The sequence below is a fragment of the Pteropus alecto genome, unplaced genomic scaffold, assembly GCF_000325575.1.
Source record: "Pteropus alecto unplaced genomic scaffold, ASM32557v1 scaffold40, whole genome shotgun sequence".
Taxonomy (NCBI): Eukaryota; Metazoa; Chordata; class Mammalia; order Chiroptera; family Pteropodidae; genus Pteropus; species Pteropus alecto.
In genome coordinates this window covers 3038227-3056637 of record NW_006431919.1, presented here as the reverse complement: position 1 = coordinate 3056637, position 18411 = coordinate 3038227, and the positions used below count along the sequence as shown (strand labels likewise).

At 43.1% G+C, this 18411-nt stretch overlaps 1 protein-coding gene and 1 long non-coding RNA gene across 6 annotated transcripts in view; one reads left to right on the top strand and one right to left on the bottom strand.

Moving 5' to 3' along the window:
- GLRA1 (glycine receptor alpha 1) overlaps positions 1-9571 on the top strand; it is a 71947-nt gene extending 62376 nt beyond the window's left edge. For 2 of the 5 annotated variants that reach the window (XM_006906434.1, XM_006906435.2), the window contains 2 exons: positions 3008-3154; positions 9119-9571. In XM_006906434.1, the coding sequence (XP_006906496.1) occupies positions 3008-3154; positions 9119-9409 (438 nt within the window). In that variant the 3' untranslated portion in view covers positions 9410-9571. Of the gene's footprint in view, positions 1-3007; positions 3155-6212; positions 6219-9094 lie in introns of all 5 variants that reach the window. The other 3 variants (XM_025043156.1, XM_006906433.1, XM_025043157.1) reach the window with 3 other exon arrangements.
- A 3845-nt stretch (positions 9572-13416) lies between these two features.
- Positions 13417-16341, bottom strand: LOC112475225. The gene is made up of 3 exons (XR_003044612.1): positions 16160-16341; positions 15694-15808; positions 13417-15406 (listed from the first exon to the last, which is right to left on the bottom strand). It is a non-coding gene; the product is annotated as an uncharacterized LOC112475225 (long non-coding RNA).
- Positions 16342-18411: the final 2070 nt, after the last annotated feature.

The following is an 18411-nucleotide window of genomic DNA, read 5'->3' as shown; positions in this document are numbered from 1 at the left end:
TGGGTCATATTTAATTTCATCTGCCTTCTAAACCCCATAGTTTCAATAAGAAACCTGTTAATCTTATTGATGATCTCTAATACATGATGAACTGCTTCTCTCTTGCTGCTTTCAAGATTCTCTGTCTTTGGCTTCTGACAGTTTGATTATTGGATCTCTTCTGAGTTTATCTTGCTTAGAGTTTACTGAGCTTCTTAGATGTATACATTAGTGTTTTTCATCAAGTTTGGGGAAAATTGTGGCCATTATTTCTTTAAGTAGTCTTTCTGTCTCTTTTTCTTCTCTCCTTCAGAGATACCCATTAACTGTATATTAGTGTGCATAATGGTTCCCCATAGGTCTCTGAGGCTCTGTTCATTTTTCTTCATTCTGTTCCTCAGACAGGATAACCTCGAGTTCACTGATTCTTTCTTCTGTCTGCTCAAATATGATGCTGTTCCTCTCTAGTGAAATTTTCAGTTATTGTACTTTTCAACTCCAGAATTTCTACTTGGTTCTTTTGTATAATTTCTATCTCATACTCTACTTGGTGAGAACTTGTTCTCAAACTTTTTTTTTAGTTGTTTAGACATAGTGTCCTTTAGCTATTTGAACATATTTAAAATAACTGATTTAAAGTCTTTATTAATTCCAACATCTGGGCTTTCTCAGGGGCAGCTTCTTTTGACTGCTTTTTTTTCTTATGTAGGGACCAGTCTTAGCTAATCTGAGCTGCTATATCAAAGTACCATAGACTAGGTGACTTAAAAACAACAGAAATTATTTCTCACAGTTCTGGAGTCTGGAAGTCTAAGATCAGGGTGCCAACACAGTCAGGTTCCAGTGCGGACCCCCTCTTCCTGTTGCGAACTGCCAGCTATTATTGTATCTTCACGTGGTAGAAAGAGAGGTAGCTAGCTCTCTGGCCTCTTCTTATAAAGGCACCAATTCCATTCATGTGAGCTCTACTCTCATGTCATGACATAATTACTTCCCTAAGGCAACACCTCCAAAAACCATCGCAATAGAATTAAGATTTCAATATTTGAAAGGGGCAGGAACACAAACATTCAGCCTATTGCAGGGTCATAAGTTCTTGTTTCTTTGCACCTCTTATAATTTTTGTTAAAAATTGCACATTTTACAAAATATAATGTGGCATCCCTGGAAATCAGAGTCTCTTTCCTCATGATTTGTTGTTGCTGTTGCTGCTGCTGTTTGTTTAGTAACTATTTTAAACTAATTCTGTAATATCTATATTCTTTGTTGGGTCAGGACAACTTTATTCTTTGCTATGTGAGCAAAGACAATGAAGTCTCTGTTCTGTTAGCTTGGTAGTTAGCTAAAAATTGAAGAGATTCCCTTGAATGACTTGAACCTATAAATCTCACAGCCTTTACCTAGGGGCTCTGTGTATATATTAGAAAACAACTTCAACATTCAGTCAGGGAGTTTATAACTTTCCTTAGCCTCCACTTTCTGCTTGCTCGGCACATCAAGGTTAGCCAGAGTTGAGCACTAAGGACCCTCTCAGGTCTTCCCTTGGCTTGCACAAGGCCTAAGCATGCACACGGAGTCCTAGGAATACTCAGAGCTTTCTAAAGCCCCCTAAGGACATCTGATTCCCCAGCTTTTCCTTTAAAGTTTTTTGATCAACCTGTTTGCTTCAACTGTTACGTACTGCCTCTGGATGACCTGATATTCAACAATTGCCACGAATGCCCCCAGGGAAAATGCTGTTCACAATGGGCCAGCTCCAAGTCAGGCAAAGACAGGCTTCTGAGTGGGGGTCTTTCAGTGAACCACAGGGCAGATCAAATAATGACAACTCTCTGGGAATGGAGCTTTAAAGAAGCTCCAACGCTGTTCTGCCACATTCACTGGCTTCCAGGATTCTGCTGGTTTTCACTGTACTTGCAGACTATTGGTTTTCAAGGCTAGCATGGAGCTGGGGATGGGAGGATAGAAACAGGGCAATTTAAAACACCACAAAGCCCGAACGGAAATGAAAACATGTCCACACAAAAAATTGTACACAGAAGTTCATAGCCACATTATTCATGCTAGCCAAAAGATAGAAATCACCCAAATGTCCATCAGTTGATGAATAGATCGACAAATTGCTATATCCACGCAATGGAATGTTATTAGGCCATAAAAAAAAAAAATTAAATACTGATACATTCTACAGTATGGATAAGTTTTGAAAACATTATGCTAAGGGAAAGATATACATCAAAAAAGGCCACCTATTTATTATTCCATTAATATAAAATGTCCAGAACTGAGAAATCTATAGAGACAGAAGTAGATTACTGGTTGCTTAGGACAGGGGGTTGGGGAACTGAGAGAATAGGAGGATGATAGGTAAAAGTTACTAGGTTTCTTTTTGAGGTGATGAAATTTCTAAAATCGACTGTGATGATGGTCACACATATCTATGAATACATAAAAACCATCAAATTGTACACTTTACGTGTGTGCGTATTGTTTGGTATGTAAATTATATCTCAATGAAGCTGTTTTTAAATGCCACAAAGCTTGCTGTTCTTACTGAGATTCAGCTGTTTTTCTTAAATAAACGCTCACAGGATTGGTGTTAGCCTTTGGCTAATTAACAGAGCCCTGAAAACGTTTATTCTGATCGTTTTTGCTGGTGTTCATGTTGCTTTTACGAAGGAGAGAGTTTTCAAAGATCTTACTGCACCATTTTCACTGACGTTCTCCATTTTAACATGAGGTGCCTGTTCTTATCACCCTTAGACTAAACACAGCATTCTGTTCCACTAAATAATAATGCCAGATACACCATCCACCTCTCTTTAGTGCTCTTCTAAGAACAGTACTCCATTCTTCCCAATATTATGCCCAGTCTTCTTGATGCATTTTTCTTGTTTTCCTCTGCATCCTCCATGCTGAGGAGGGTACAGCAATGGGTGATGGTGGGAGTTACTAAAAAGCAGAAAACGTTCCACCATACTAAGTATTTCGCTCTCCTCTACCCTCACTTTCCCCCACCCCACTTCAGGTGTCCTATGTGAAAGCCATTGACATTTGGATGGCAGTGTGCCTACTCTTCGTGTTCTCGGCCTTGCTTGAGTATGCTGCTGTCAACTTTGTGTCTCGACAGCACAAAGAGCTGCTCCGATTCAGGAGGAAGCGAAGACATCACAAGGTAGGCCTTTAGGTCACTGCCTAAGGAGGGGCAGTTGGCGGCAAACAGAAGAGCTCCAGGCAGCCTTGTCTTGTCATATCTGTTTGATTGGACCATTGTTCTCAGTGGGTAAGGCAGGCACAAAATAGGGATTAAAGTCCTAGCTTCTCCTCCCATAAATAATTGCGCTGATTGGGACTATGAGCAGAAACTCTTCCAACCATAATAATACTACAGAAATTATCAGGTTACACCTGAAGACAGAACTGATGGAGCAAATGCTAATGGGGCCAAGATAACAACTAGCTAAAAACCCAAAGCATGGCAGGCTGAGAGATGTTTATGAGTGTTTTCTGCAAGGTTGTATTATTTCCATGCAACCTGGTTTGCAGAAGGAAATTGTACCACGAAAGGTAAAATCCTAGAGTAAAATGTCCAGGTTCCAGGCTTTGTTTCCTACCTCCAAAAAAGAGACATCAAGCAAAATCCTACCCAAGAGTGGATTCTCTCACTGAAGGGCTGAATAAAGAAAAATCTGTCAGGCCATCTCTGAAAGGTCACCAATCTCCATTAGCTCGGAGGTTGTGTTCCAACCAGCAAATGCCACTAGAGAGTGTGCAGCCTATAGGAGCACACAGGCTCCACACCCTGGTCCCTAACTTCTTCCTCAGGAGACCTTTCTTCTGGGGGTCACAGAACCTGCTCTTCTCTCCAGCCTCGGCTTCACATCACTTTCTCCTTTGCTTCTCAGATATACATATAGAACTTTAGGTATCTTGTTCTCGCCTCCTTGCTCTTCCAGTGCACTTTGCTTGGTATAGCCCACTCATTTTCCAGTTCTCGGCTGAGACATCTTTCCCCAGTATCTTAGTCAAGGTGTAGGTCCTAGATAGCAGTTCTTTTGCAAGGTTGTTGAGGATGGCCACGTAGGTAATAGTCTACAAGAACCCTTAGCCAAGTAGGCAGGCTTCTCTAAGCCATGCCCTGGCATGAACTGTATCAGCCAGAGGAAAGGACTCTAATTCCTATGCCCAAGAGGAGCATGCCTTTTTTCTAATTTGCACAAAGATGCTATGTGTGCTTGCAAAGGCCATGTACTAAGTGGACCTGGATTCTTTCCTTCTAAACATTTATATTTGATTTGTAATTATTCATTCAATGACGTCATTTTTTAATGCTTATCTCTTCCGCTGACTTATAAACTTCATAAGGACAAAGACCATGTCTACTCTTGTTCAGTGGTACATCCCTGGTGCCTAACACAATGCCTAATAGTGAGCATGCAATAGGCATTTGCTGAACAAATAGAAAGGAATAAACTAATAGACAAAGAAATTCAGACAGCCTGCCTGGAAGTTTCTCCAGCAACAGATTAGGTCAACCAAGAACCCATACACTATGACCTGTCAGGTCCCACGATACACCTGCCACACATCAAGCCCCTAGCAGCTATAGATTAACCTACTTAAAACAGCTGAAAACCCAGCTACAATGTGCTATGACAAAGGACTCTGCCTCTTTACTCTCTTTGGTATGTAACTTCAAACTAGCCTCTTTCTGGGCTCAGTTTCTCCTTCTGTAAAATGGACTAAATGGCATAATGGGGGACTGTGGTGAGGATAAAATCAGATGCCAAAGTAACTTTAAATATTGCTCCTGCCTCACAAGTTCCAGGGATTAAAATGATTACACAGGTAGAGATTTCCATCAATATGTTTCTTAAATATTAGCAATCTGATTCAATTAACTTCTAACAGTTTACCATGGGCAGAAGGCAGACATTCCAAGTCAGAAGATGTCTATGGAAGTTCAGATATAACCTGCACTGGAAGAAGAAACTATCTTGGGTGCAGCAAGCTAGACAGGACTTCTTAAAAGACCCCTAGTTTTAGTCCTTCCATAACTGTCATTGGATACCTAGCCTCTAACTCTTAAAATAATCTAAGCAAGGAACTGACCAAAAACAACTATCTCTGGGATTTACCTTTTATTTGTCTTTTTATCCAATGGGCTAGTGGATTTTTGCATTTCCCTCTGCTAAAAGGTTAATACATTTGTTGAAGAGACACTTATTTGGGAAGACTAAGTCCAAAATAATTGGCTAGCACCAGGCCGCTAGATGGTACACTGCACAATTCCAGAGGGCCTTATCTGCACGAACTAAAATGTGAATGGAGCCCCCTGCAGATGTGTAATATGGTGGGCTCATAGTACGTTCAAAGGCTGCCTCCACCCTTGCCAAATCTCTACCACTTTTAAACACTATAGGAAAACAGAAGCTTTTTCTCTAGCCAGGGAAAGTGTGAATAAGACCACAAGCCAGATTTGATCAGATTCTCCTGCTCAGTTCCCTCCTTGCTTTCTCACGGCATGTTAGTGCTGGAAGAGCTCCGAGCGCATCCTGTCCGTTCCTCCTGTGCCAATGACAGCAGCGAGGAGCCAGGCACCAGGATCACGGCGGCACTGATGGCAAAGGCAGGCGAGGTGCTGGGGGACCCATGGTTCTTCTCAAAACATCGACCATACAGCATCGCTTGATGATCTGTTCACCAATGCTTCCATCTTGAAGCAGATAAAAATAGTCCTGCAGTTACTGGATTTTAAATAAGAACTAAGATTGATCCCAAGGTGGAGGTCAACATGCAAATATTTTTAATTTCACCAGTAGTGTCTTAAAAATATGGAATAAGGTGCCAGCATTTAAAAATCACGCTTCTAATTTCACTCAAAAAATCACAGCCTCTGGTCCCACTGGATGCACACCCCACATGGTACTGGTGCACTGGAACTGCCTTCGGTAGAGAATGCATTTTCCAGTTTACCACGGTCCCGTCGAACTGGATTGTTTTTTCAAACCAGCTCACTTCATCACTCACATTTCTCCTGCCTGGTCCCTTGTATGTGTTCGAATTAGTGTGACCTTGTTCCTAAGAGCTCTGAACTTGGTGCAAATGTCAGAAACTACAGAGACACCGAAACGGACTCATCATGAAGAAGAGCTTCCTTTGAAGTTAGCCCCTCTGGATGCGGCTTGTATTTTGGCTGTGTACGAGCCTGCACTGCAGAAACCTCCCTTTAGAAGGAAGTGTGCAGAGAGGATTTTAAGTCTCATATGGCGAGTGAAGAGGAACTAGCGGCGTGCCCGAGTTTCTCAGAGCCTGTGATCTCAACTCCCAGCATCCTCTCAGGTCACCTCATTTGTTGGGCAGAAAACATCTGTTTCTCGAATTTCCTGGCTGGCCTCATTAGTCAGAATATTAGGAAACCTAGGCGAGCCTGACTGGGCAGGCACACTACCACCCTCCCAGGGTTCTAGAGAACACGACTAGATTTCCCCTGCTCCATCCCCAAGCAGCTCCAGATGCAGCTAGGCATTCGTTTCCTGCCACCTGCTGGGTGGAAGAGAAATAGCAAGCCTCTGTCTAGTCGTTTCTAGGGAATGTCCCTTCTGGCTGCCTCCGGTCCACACACCTACCTCCACCCCTCCCGTTCCCATATTTAACAGATAAGGAAAGCAGAGAATAATTCACCCGAAATTATATAGAAAGTCAATTTGGTGCTTCTCTCTACATAACTAGAACCCAGTGAAAAGATTTTCCAACATCCCACCCTGCAGCAAGGGCCCATTTATGGCAAGCAACGGAGGTGGACCCAGTCCTCCTTCTAGGCCCAGAGTCCGGTAATTAACCAGCTTCCCCAACTCCTCTCCTTGGCCCTGATACAAACCCTCTACTGTTGCCATAATCATTGACAAACATTGATTGAGCACCTATTTGCCAGGCACTACAGCAATTCTTTTTTCCTCCACTTATGCAATGAGGATGTTAGGCCAGATTCATTCATTTGCCAAAGATTTCTTGAGCATTTATCGTATATCCCAAATCCTTGTGGTGCTGGTGCTAGGAATACAACCCATTAAAAAAAAAAAAAAAAAAAAAAGACTAGGACTGGTGAAGATATGCAAGTCAACACTTACTTATTCAACAAATATTGACTGTTTTCAGCTTACGTCCAAGAACTATGTTCATAAATTCCGTCCCCTGCCATATGCTTTGCACACCTGCCAGTTGTGTTGTACCTTCTCAGTCATCCCTGTGCATTCCCACACGCACTACCTTGCCTTACACGCACTACCAAAGGGCCCTTCCCCTTTGAACCTCCCCCTTTCCCAGCTCATAGTGATACTACCCTGTTCCTATGTTCAGCGCTGAGGGTGGAAGGAACAGGACAGACTTTGCCTCCGCCTTCCTGGAGCCTGCAGTCTAATGGGAGAGACAGACTTTAATTGAGGAATACAATGTGTTTAATGGCTGTAAAAAGGGTGGGGGAGATGTACAGGAACCTTATGGAGCACACAGCAGGGACACCTGGCCTATCTTTGCATTCAGGGCAGGCTCGTAAGAATTAGTTCAGTGAAAAAGAAGGAGTTGGAAGCAGGGTGGAGTGAGGAGTGTGTTCTAGGCTGAGGGGACAACTCAAAGAGAGGCCGAGTTAAAGAGAGGGAGAGGGAACATGGCACTTTTGAATGTAAGGAAATACTTCAGGGGGACTGGAGCACAGAATGACACATGAGACTAGAGAGGTAGACAGGGTCCAGGTCATCAAAGACCTTGTTTACCATCTATAGACTTTAATTATCCTGAAGTCAGTGTCAGCTTATTAAAAAGTTTTAAGCAAAAGATGACCAATAAGATCTGTTATAAGAACCCAGATGAGTTGCGGGTGGGCATAGGCTGAAGGCAGTGGGCAGACGATGCTGAAGTCGTGACGAGACGGTGACCTGACCTAGGGTGGCAAGAGTAGAGCTGGAGAGGCACCAGTGGCTCCTGCACTGCGTTGCTTCTTAGGCTGGCCCTGCCCTGCGCAGGAACAAGCAGACAGGGCTGCTCCTCTAAAAGCTCCCACTATCCAGGCGGGCGATGTGAGCTGATAAAGCTTCTCCAGAGCCACACCGTGAATCAACAGCTAAGCTGAGACTCTCAGTGCCACCTCAGAGCTCAAATGGAAAAAAAAAAAAAAAACAAAGCTAGACATGATGAGAGCAACAAGAGTGTCCCCATGATTCAGATTAGCGCAAGGTCACCATGAGGCAGGAAAAGGAGAAATCAGAAGGATAAGGGCAGCGGGCATTTTTGGTAGTGAGCGTACGCGGGGAGAGGTGGGAATGCACAGGGATGACTGAGAAAGTGCAACAAACTGGCAGGTGTGAAAAGCATATGGTGAGGAGAGAGAAAAAAGCCTGTAAAGGTAAGTTGGAGCCAAGTAATGAAGGCTCTTGAATGATAACTTGATAAAAACGCAGAGGTGTGTCTGAGGTCCCAACTGCCTGATGTGGGAACATGGAGGTAGGAAGCAGCTGTGGCTTCCCCGGCTGGTGAAATGGAGGTGAGGCCCACAGTTCTTGCTCCCTCCTGGACACTTGCCCCCTCCCCCCAACCCACCCACACACACACACACACACAGGAAAACATTATCTGGGGAATGGGGTGGGGAAAGAGGGCAAGGAGGCAACAGAGGCAAAGCAGGGGATCCCTCCAAATTGTCCCCTGGATTTCTAACAAAATGGCATTCAGAGTACGTGCTCGTCTATAATCTCTGATGGTCAAAAGAACCTTTTGAGGCAGTGGGAGGACTCTTAACCACCACGCATAGAAAAAAATGAAATAAAAAACCCTGAGACTCCCAGAAGAAGGTGACTTTCCTAACGTACAGCCAGCAAGTGACAGAGCCAACATTTGAACGCAGGTCTCGAGACCCTATGCCACATTCCTATCCCCTGGTCTGCATCTGTTTCAGCATGTGAGGGGCGCCCCTCTATAAGGCATAACTCCCCAGCCCGCTACAGCGCCTTCAGAAACCTGAAATGGTGCAGGCAAGCAGGGAGGTCCAGATGGGCATGGCCCGGCCCCCAGGGGAGTGCCTTGCAGGGAGGGTGCCCGGCCCCTGTCTTATTTTAAGTAGAGCCCCATGTTGAATCTATTCCAGGAGGATGAGGCTGGAGAGGGCCGTTTCAACTTCTCCGCCTACGGGATGGGCCCAGCCTGTCTGCAGGCCAAGGATGGTATCTCGGTCAAGGGCGCCAACAATAACAACACCACCAACCCGCCTCCTGCGCCATCGAAGTCCCCGGAGGAGATGCGAAAACTCTTCATCCAGAGGGCCAAGAAGATCGACAAAATATCCCGCATCGGCTTCCCCATGGCCTTCCTCATCTTCAACATGTTCTACTGGATCATCTATAAGATTGTCCGCAGGGAAGATGTCCACAACCAGTGACGGGTCCGGGATGGGGGAGGCTGGGAAAGCGCACAGTGAGAATAGCACAGGAATCTGAGAGCCTGAGGAAGTGAGGGGAAGAGAGGGAGGGGGCACACATGCACAAGTCTCTCTTTCTCTGCAGTATGTGCAACAGCAAAAGGCAGGGATGCATGAATCTTAGAACGTGGTACTATCTATTTACCCGGGAGCGGGCGGGTGGGAGGGGGGAGGGAAGAAATTTTCTAACATAGGAACTGAGGGGTCGGGAGGAAGGGAAGGGTTAAGGGTGGGGGGTGGGGAGTGGGGGGCATAACAGCTTTCAAAAATTTTGAGTCCACAGGCTGTGCAGTTTCCTGTTTGGAAGGAGAGTACAGTCTGCCCCAGAGCGGAAGGAAAGCAATGTAATATATAATATATATTCATGCTTAATATTAATGCAAAACCACAAGAACAAAAGATTTTTCTTAACCTATCAGCCTAGTAACTGCTTAAATTTTGAAAGTCACAGAAGTGATGGACAATTTTTTCCCAGAGTGGAAACAGTCACAAATAAGCTTGCTCTGGTGTGTGTCCCACATCGCGCCCCTGCAAATGCCATGCCTATCTTCAAACTGGCCCAGGTGGACACATGCCAAAAAGCCATTCTGCCTCTGCTTCAAGAGGGTTGTGCGGCCGGGGTACGGGTAGTGGAAATGGGAAAAAGTGGAGAGAAAAGAAGGGAGTGACTAAAATGAGGGGACACTTCAGAGGCCCAAGGATTGAGAATCAAGATAACCCCACCTCAGTCCTCATGTCTCAAGGCCAGAGATCACGCCTGCCCCCCTCTGAGCCCCGTCGCTTCTGTGCTTCCACATCCACCTCACCTACTCCCCACCACCACCCAGAAATGGCCGCCATGGTTTTCTCATCGTATTGCCAATATGCAATCTTTTTTATGGTTAAAAAAAAGTAACAATCTCAAGAAATAATATGCATAGACTGAGTGTAAACAGATGCACTTTTTTCAGATGTCTATTTTTTTGGAGAGTCTCTTTGGAATGGATTGCGAGTGGGTGTATATTGGGGAAGGTGGGGTCAGTGGGGTGGAACAGATTACATAGTGGTCCCACAAAGTGAAGTTTTAAGAGCTGAAAGGGAAGTATTGAAGCTGCGGCTAAGATATATACGGGTGGAAAGAGATAGCAGCGTTCAGAAAGTCTGTTCATCAGACTCTGACATATCATGTACCGCGAATAGCGTGGGAAGTTTGGGGGGATGACCCCATTATATTTTTATAAGTCTTTTTTTTTTCCTTTTTGGTGCTTTGTTTAGCTTTAACATTTAAGAAAGTCAGATGACTGTTTCTCTTTCCTTCTAACTCTGAAGTGCCAGATCTGTCCCAGGATAGCTAGGGCACCACAGAAAAAAAAAAAGGAGAGAGACCAGGAAATGAATTGTGAGGGGTGGGAGATCCTGCTGAGGGACACAGATGTTCACAGATGGGAGGTCTGCGAGGTAGATTGTAGAACTAAAGGGGGGAACTGTCTCCAGCAGCCCCTGCCCACTCTGTCAACACCGCTACGCCTGAAACGATGGCGCCTTTGTGTGTGGCGTTCTCCCAGCTTTGGTCAGTAACCAGTATGCCGGGGTTACACTTCTTCCTTTGCACTTTAGTGTCTTGGCTTTGGATCAAAGTAGTAAGTAGATGGCAAAACACAGCTGACAATCAGGGTTTGCACTGCGCAGCGTGGGTTTTCCCTGTATCTATTGAGTATCCCCAACTTGGGGCAGGACAGTGATGAGACAGACACTGGGAGTCTAACCCCTCCCTTTATAAAGCACCTTCCCATAGGGAAATTTCTCCTGTTCCCTGTGGCACAATAGCTGATGCCTACAGCTGTTCCAAAAGCAGGCCAAGACAAGGTTCGAGGGTGATTTAGGTAAAGAAAAGGCACTATGCAGCCAAAAAGATATGGCTTTGGGGCTTGAAGGATAAAGCTGCTTACATCCAGGTTCCAAGGTCAATGAGTCATTGCCTTCCTTTCTCTTGGCCTGTGTAGACTAGAAAGCTAAACTGTATTCTAGCCTTGGATGAGATGAGATAGAACCTAGAATCCTCTTTTCTAAGAAGCATTGAGGGACAGAAGCCAAGGAAGTAGGAGTCTCTCATCTAAGACCATCCTTTTACTCACCATAAATATGTGTCTAAAGAAGGAAGCTAAATAGAGGGACCTGAACAGCTACTACCAGTTCGAGTCTAGAATATCGGTCTTTGAGCTGCTTTGAGTATCTTTTATGAGCACTATAATCATTACTTTATTTAGGGAGGGGAAATAAACCTGGATTCTAAAAAGTACTGCATGAGTCTCTGGAGAGGCTAGTAGCCCCTTTCACTAGCACTTTATTCACTTGATTTAAAAAAGAAAAAATCATTTTTAATGAAGAAAACTAAAGATGCCCTTATCTATTACTGGTCTAAGTTCATAAAGTCTGCAGTCTAGGTAAATCAGGCATACAAAGGCTCTAGGCCTCTATCAGGGACTCGAGACAGTACCCATTGTTCTAAGACCTTGTGCCTCCTCTGAAACAGCAAAATCTTCAGTTTCAAACTGGACTCCTTGAATGAGGTGTCTTGACTCTCTCTGAGACAGAAAAATCACTAGGCCATTTGCCAGGGTCCTTAAACTTCTGCCACCATATTCAACTTGTGGACCCACTGGAAGCTGCCAGGTCTAAGCGACAGTATCCAACAGACAATAGGATCATCTCTTTGAGACACGGAGGGGGAATGTCAGCAAAATCTTCTCTCAGACTACTCCAAACTTGGTATTCCTCGCAGAAAATAAATGTGAGTGGTTGCATTACAGCAGTGAAAAAGATAATCTGAATTTTCATCCAGATACTAATACGCTGGGTGGCCTTGGGCCGATGGCTAAGCTTTAGTTTCTCTAAATACACAGTGGGGAGAGTAGTATAGGTGATCTCTAGCCCCCTCCTAGTGTTAACTGTTCTAGGTGCTTGAGCTGGTCTACAGGAAGTTCATTCAACAAAATGTTTAATGCCACTGATTTCTGTACCCTCCAGGTAGATGTGCACATAAATACACACACATACATGGACCCGCACAACTCTTACTGCCTTTCTTCTTTGGAAAATCTGCAGATTTGTTTTATCTTTTTGCTCTACTTTATCAAAAGAGAATAGTGGTGGGGGAAAAAAACATCACAAAATCAAAAATACCTTCATGAATTATGGAGCATGCTCAAGAAGACATAATCATTAATGTATAGATCGTAAGGATTTAGCATTGAGTTACATGGGTTTCATCATTATAGAAAATCGAACTAGATAATTTAGGCCAAATATTTCTTTAGGTGACTCCAACAAATAGGACAATACTCTCTTAATTTCCTGTTCACTTTTTGCACAAAGGATATTTTGCCTCAGAAATACACATGTCAACTGCTACTGTAGGAGAGAAAACTGATTTAGGTATAATGAGTGGTGTACTGATTTTCAAACCCTATACATGTACAGACCAGTATTTCTGCATGGAGGGAGAATTGGATATGGCATGGAGGAGGTGGTGATTTCACCCACCTCCAAAACTATAGTTAGTCCTAGGAGCCAAATTTAGGAGACACCAATTAAGCAGATAAGACTAGTAACTTCCTACTTATTAGTTTAAACATATCTCATTTGTTTCAAGAGCAGCCAAAATAAATGGCTCAGCTCTGCCATGCTCTGGTCCTTTCAAACACTCAAGAGCCCATTCTTAGCTAAGGCTATAGGGAGTGACCAAGGACGGGAGTGAATAGAAAGAAAAATGAGTGTGTGTGACTGTGTGTGTGTGTGATAGAGACCTTGAAATTAACTCTATTTTTAGTTCAAGTCTAGAAAGATAAAAGGTCATTTGATTCAAATTATTTTTTCTTCTAAGCTGACAATAAATAAGAAATGTATCCCTCTAAGAAGCTCACCAATATTTTTCATAGACTATTTTTTTAATACTGGGGAGAAAATAAATATGATGAGAGATAGTTCCTTTCCTTCAAAGAATAGTTTTATGAGCATCATTAAAAAAGAAATAGGGTTGTGTGAGGCTCCATGATATTAGATTGCAGAGTAGATTGGTGCCCCTGCTAAGCTGGCACCATCACTGATAACAGTCTTTTGTGAAAATTAGATTCCTTAGTTAATTGCAACACACTGAAATTGAAGGGAGTTGAGTTGTCATCGCGTCTGTAGCAACTGTCTCCTTAGCAGAAGCTGGCAAGCAGAGGGCTTGGTGGTGGTACAATCCGTATCAGCTTTAGGACTGGAGTTGAGACCTGAAATTTGCAGCTATTCCCCAGTCCAGCTGCACACCCAGCCCAGGGATGATGAATACCACTCTGCGAGTTATCTGATTTATTCAATGAGCACCTTCTGCACATTCTACCCACCCTCCCCCTCGACTCCGAGGAGGCAGGCAAAATCAGGATTCTCAGGTTAACTAGAAAGCTTGTACTCTGACGGGCTGGAAAGGTCTGCTGAGAAAGGGTAATGGATCTCTACTCGCTAATATAAAGCATTCTTAATTCATGAATCAAACCAAAAATTCTCTAAACAGGTAAGCAAGCAGGAAACATGTTCTTAAAATTTAGCTTTTTGTTATATCCCTCTACTAAGCCCCTTTCTATCAGAAATCAATTCCGGAAATTTGAATTATGAACCCTCCTATTTTCCTGCAGCTCTTATGAAGCCAGAAACAAGACTTAAGGAGTTAAAGTAATATGCCTTTTTTTGATTGAGCTGGCTTGCTTTTAACACCTTCTATCAGTGTAAGGAGAGCATATGCTGGAAGGCTCTGGTCTCACAGTACCCTGAAATCCCAGTGGATAGAAAGAAAATCTTGGGATTGGTTGAAGTCCTTGTAGATGTAGAGAACTTCTGAAAATCCTGAAATGCTGCCATCTCCACTCCAGCCAAATGTTCAGAGAATGAAAACAATGACCTTTTCCTGACTGTCTCAGCTGAAGATCTCAGGATATCAAGGACGAGCAGGGCACCCTGCAAACATCTCTCTCCCAGGCCGGAGTAATCTAGAATCCTGAGGGCCCTGACTAGATGATGCTTCTATCAATTTTTTATCCTGTTGCTTCCTTAAGGATTTCTCAAGCTATAAAGACAGCCGTGGCAGAAGATAGGTTTGCTCATATGTGGGTGTTATTTCATGCTGTTTTGATGGAGCTGTGTGGTTATTTAAAGCAATTATTAAGATGTTTTATCATTCTTTGGAACAGCAAAATGAGTTCCAAAGTAAAAATTATTGCCCAATAATCTTTAGGATCTTTAAGGCTTCTTCAGCTAGCATCCAAGCCATTACTTCTTCCCCCTTTGCTCGCCGCCGCCCCCAGCCTCCTCCTCCTGCCTCTCTGCCTACATTTCCTGTTTCATCAGTGTGTACATCTCATTTTGTGAAACTAAACTCTGTCAGAAGATGCAGGTTTATTTCTGAGGGAGTGAGGGGTGGGGGGAGCTAGAATAGATAGATGTAGTCGCTCTTGTCAGGTTAGTTTTAGGGTTTTGATTTCTATTTCTCCTCTTGCCCATGCATTTTAAAATTTCGCTGCTCTGGAAAATTTCCATTGGAACGTTGGGTCGAGAAGTCAGAGTAGAGAGAATGGCAAGCCAAAAATATACCCTTCAAAGAGCCCAGCGACGAAAATTATATTTTACATAAGGCCACTAACCAGCTACAGATCAGTACCAGCTACCTAATCGACATTTGCTGGCTGCACACAGATCCCAAGCATAATGGGTCTCATTCTCACACCTGCTTCACTATTACCTGCATTGCCTTGTTTTTGGCCTGCCTTTCTTCAGATTCAACTGTCTTCTTATGCAACTTCAGAAACCCAGCATCCTATTTAAATACACTCGCCTTCTGAAGTGGACAGAGGTCACTGGGAAGTGGGGTTCTTGTTCTGGTGCTCAGGCTCACCACAGAAACACAGGTAAGCTATGTCGCCTTTCTCTGGCCTGCTTACTCCCCTGTAAAAAGAGGGAGTTGAAGGAGATTTTTCAAAGCCAAACTTGAGATATATTCACGGGTTGAAGAAAAGGAGAAAGGGCATATCGTGTGTTGTGAAATGCTTCGTTGTTTCCCCATTTCAGTGTCGGGCTTGGAACCCTATCCCAGGCCTTCTGGTGGCAGGTAGGGAGAAGTTAAAAAAGAGGAGAGTCTTGTCCCTTGAGGAGATTATCATCTTAGTTTTTTGCCATGAAAGTCAAGGGATTTCACAGCACTGATGGATTTGCCTCTAATATTAGCTTCTCACCTGAGAATCCCACCAAACATCAGGACATTCCACTCTGGTATTTTAGCATGTATGACCTGTGAAGGCTGTAACCCACTTCCCATGGCAGTTGTTTGAATTCTCTCTGCCAGAGTCTCTGGAAGAATCAAAAAGAAAAGCATCAGAGCAGAACTTGTTTAATACGTCTAGGGGGATAACTGCACCTACTCCAAGTTCCCTCCCAGCCTGGTCCCCACCCCTCCATATACATAATTTGATCGTAACAAGAAAATTCCAGCAAGATTTAAGAATATTTTTCCCCTGTTTGTCCCTGTTACTTTAGCTGCAGTTACGGGCAGAAAAAGTGGGACTGCTCCAGACCATTGGGGAGGTTCATCTAAATTCATACCATGAGCTAGGCTATACTAATATATATATATATTTTATAGCAGGTATGGCTGGAGTTGGACCAGCTTTCTCCACCCTCCGCCCCCAAACAAAACCTCACCCTGGCAATGATGTTTCTGAAATTGCTTCCACACTCCTGTAGCTCCAACAAACACTCTTTATAATCAGAAAACACTGCTCCTGTCTTTGCCAACAGGAACATATTTATGCTTTATATCAATGGACTCTCTTCAAAATGTTTATAGGGTGACATGACAAATGATCTTCACTCTCCCTTCATCTGGCCCTGAAATTAATGAAAATATTGCAGACTGAAACTTTTTTCTTGTCCCCAAATTCTTGACTAAAAATTAATACTCAAAAATTAATATTTTTTAAATGTAAAATTTTTTAATATGGAAACATTATAAACCGACTGTTTCTTACCCTTGCCCCCATCACCATCTAGCCACTCTCTTTGCCACTGAAAGATTCAAATCAAGGATATTAAAAAAAGACCTCCAGAATGGACAGATGTTCAATAAAACAAATACAGTGAAATGGTAACTGTATATTCTAGGTGGTTAATAGAGATAGTCACTGTCAAATTCTTTCACATTTTCTCCTGTTTCCTCGGAGCCTCAATTTTCCTATCTGTAAAACAGGAGTATTGAATTTTGTGCTTGAAGTTTTCCTAGCTGTAAAGTTTTTTCTAAAGGACATTTCACCAGTTGTCTTTTAACTGCAAGGGGAAAAAAAAAAAAAAAGAAAACAGGAGGACTCCCCCAGACTCCAAGGTGGTCCCACTCCACGTTTCACTCTCAGCTTCCCTCTCTAAACCCATTCGAGGTTTTCCTAGTACCGTGGAAAGGGCACTAGCTTGGCGGTAGAAGGCTGAGGTGCAACTACCCCAGGCATGTTATCTTGAACAAGACCATTACCTCTGACACCCGGTTTCTCTGTATTTGGGGATAATAGTATCCACCTCACAGGTCCAATGTCTAGATAAAATGACACAATGAATGGTAACTCCACCCCTTCATGGTAAACTGTAAAGCATTCTCATTATGAACCCAGTCTCCGAAATGCTTATCACTCCTTCCTCTGTTTGCCAGGAGAGGTCATCAAAGAGCTTTCTTTCAGAATTGAGACAGGCTCCCAAAAGAACAATCTACCTGCCCTTACAGAGCAGCTGACACTGACATTGTCGGACTAGCTTCAAGGATCCCTTCACCAGTGTATTACTCCGTGCTTACCTCAGAACTTGTACACACACTGGAGACCTAAATTCTAGTCATTTCACTTATCAAGCACCTACCTCCCTTTTCCTAGGTATTTGAGTACCAACTGAATAGAAGGCATCATATGAAGCTCTGCAAATAGCTGTCTGGTAGACTAGTAACAGATTGTGAATAAACCTTGAATACCACAATATTTCTACCACTGTATGTCAGTCTCTTTAAACTATATAATTTAATTTCCAGAAGAGCCCTGATCTTATTTTTTTATACACATAGTTGAGGAAAATTAGGCTCTGAAAGTTTATTTTGCCAGCCCAAGTCAAAGCCTTGACTATTTGGACATGATTCTATAGACAAAGGGAAGCTAAGTTTTGAGAACATGCATGACATGTGTTCACCTCTTCCACTTATCTGTTTTTGACCTTCAACAAATTTTATCACGTGACATTAATCACCCAGTTGTAAAAAGCTCTATCTTTCCAAATTGTTGAATATAAAAACAAGTAATTGATGCAGTAATTTGTCATTAAAAAGCAGTACAAAGATGAGACATTCGTTCATTTTAACTTGACCTTATAACTGCTGACAAAAAAAATATACGGACCCTTTTGCCTACATACATTCCAGCATACAAAAATTTAACCTCCTACAACTGTTAAATGCCAAACCAAACATCTCTTGATCAAGTCCTTAGTCTTCTTCTCAGAACTTGGCCATAAACAACATAAACCTATTAGCCTACCTTAAAAGGTTGAGAGCCCACTAATCCAGTTCCTAGTACGTGAAGGATTTAGTTGATGTGGGGCCATTTTCTAGCTGTAAAGAATTGTGCAAAAGAGCAAAAGAAGTAACCAATAGGGCAGGGTGGGAATAGGTGGCATTTAGAGAAAGTGAGAACACACTCATCTGTGGTCCTGTACAAGATCCTTGTGCGCCTGAAATGGCTTGGATTTAGCCAGAATCAAGAATAAGGACTAGACCTTTTCTGGACGTCTTTCCTAAGTCTAGAATCCCTTTAAAACATTCACTCAATTATGAACCTAATACAAAAAGTGCAAGGCACAGGAACCAAAGGAGAACACTGCCCCTAACTATAGAACTTACAGTTTAGCGAAGTATGATATGGGTATGA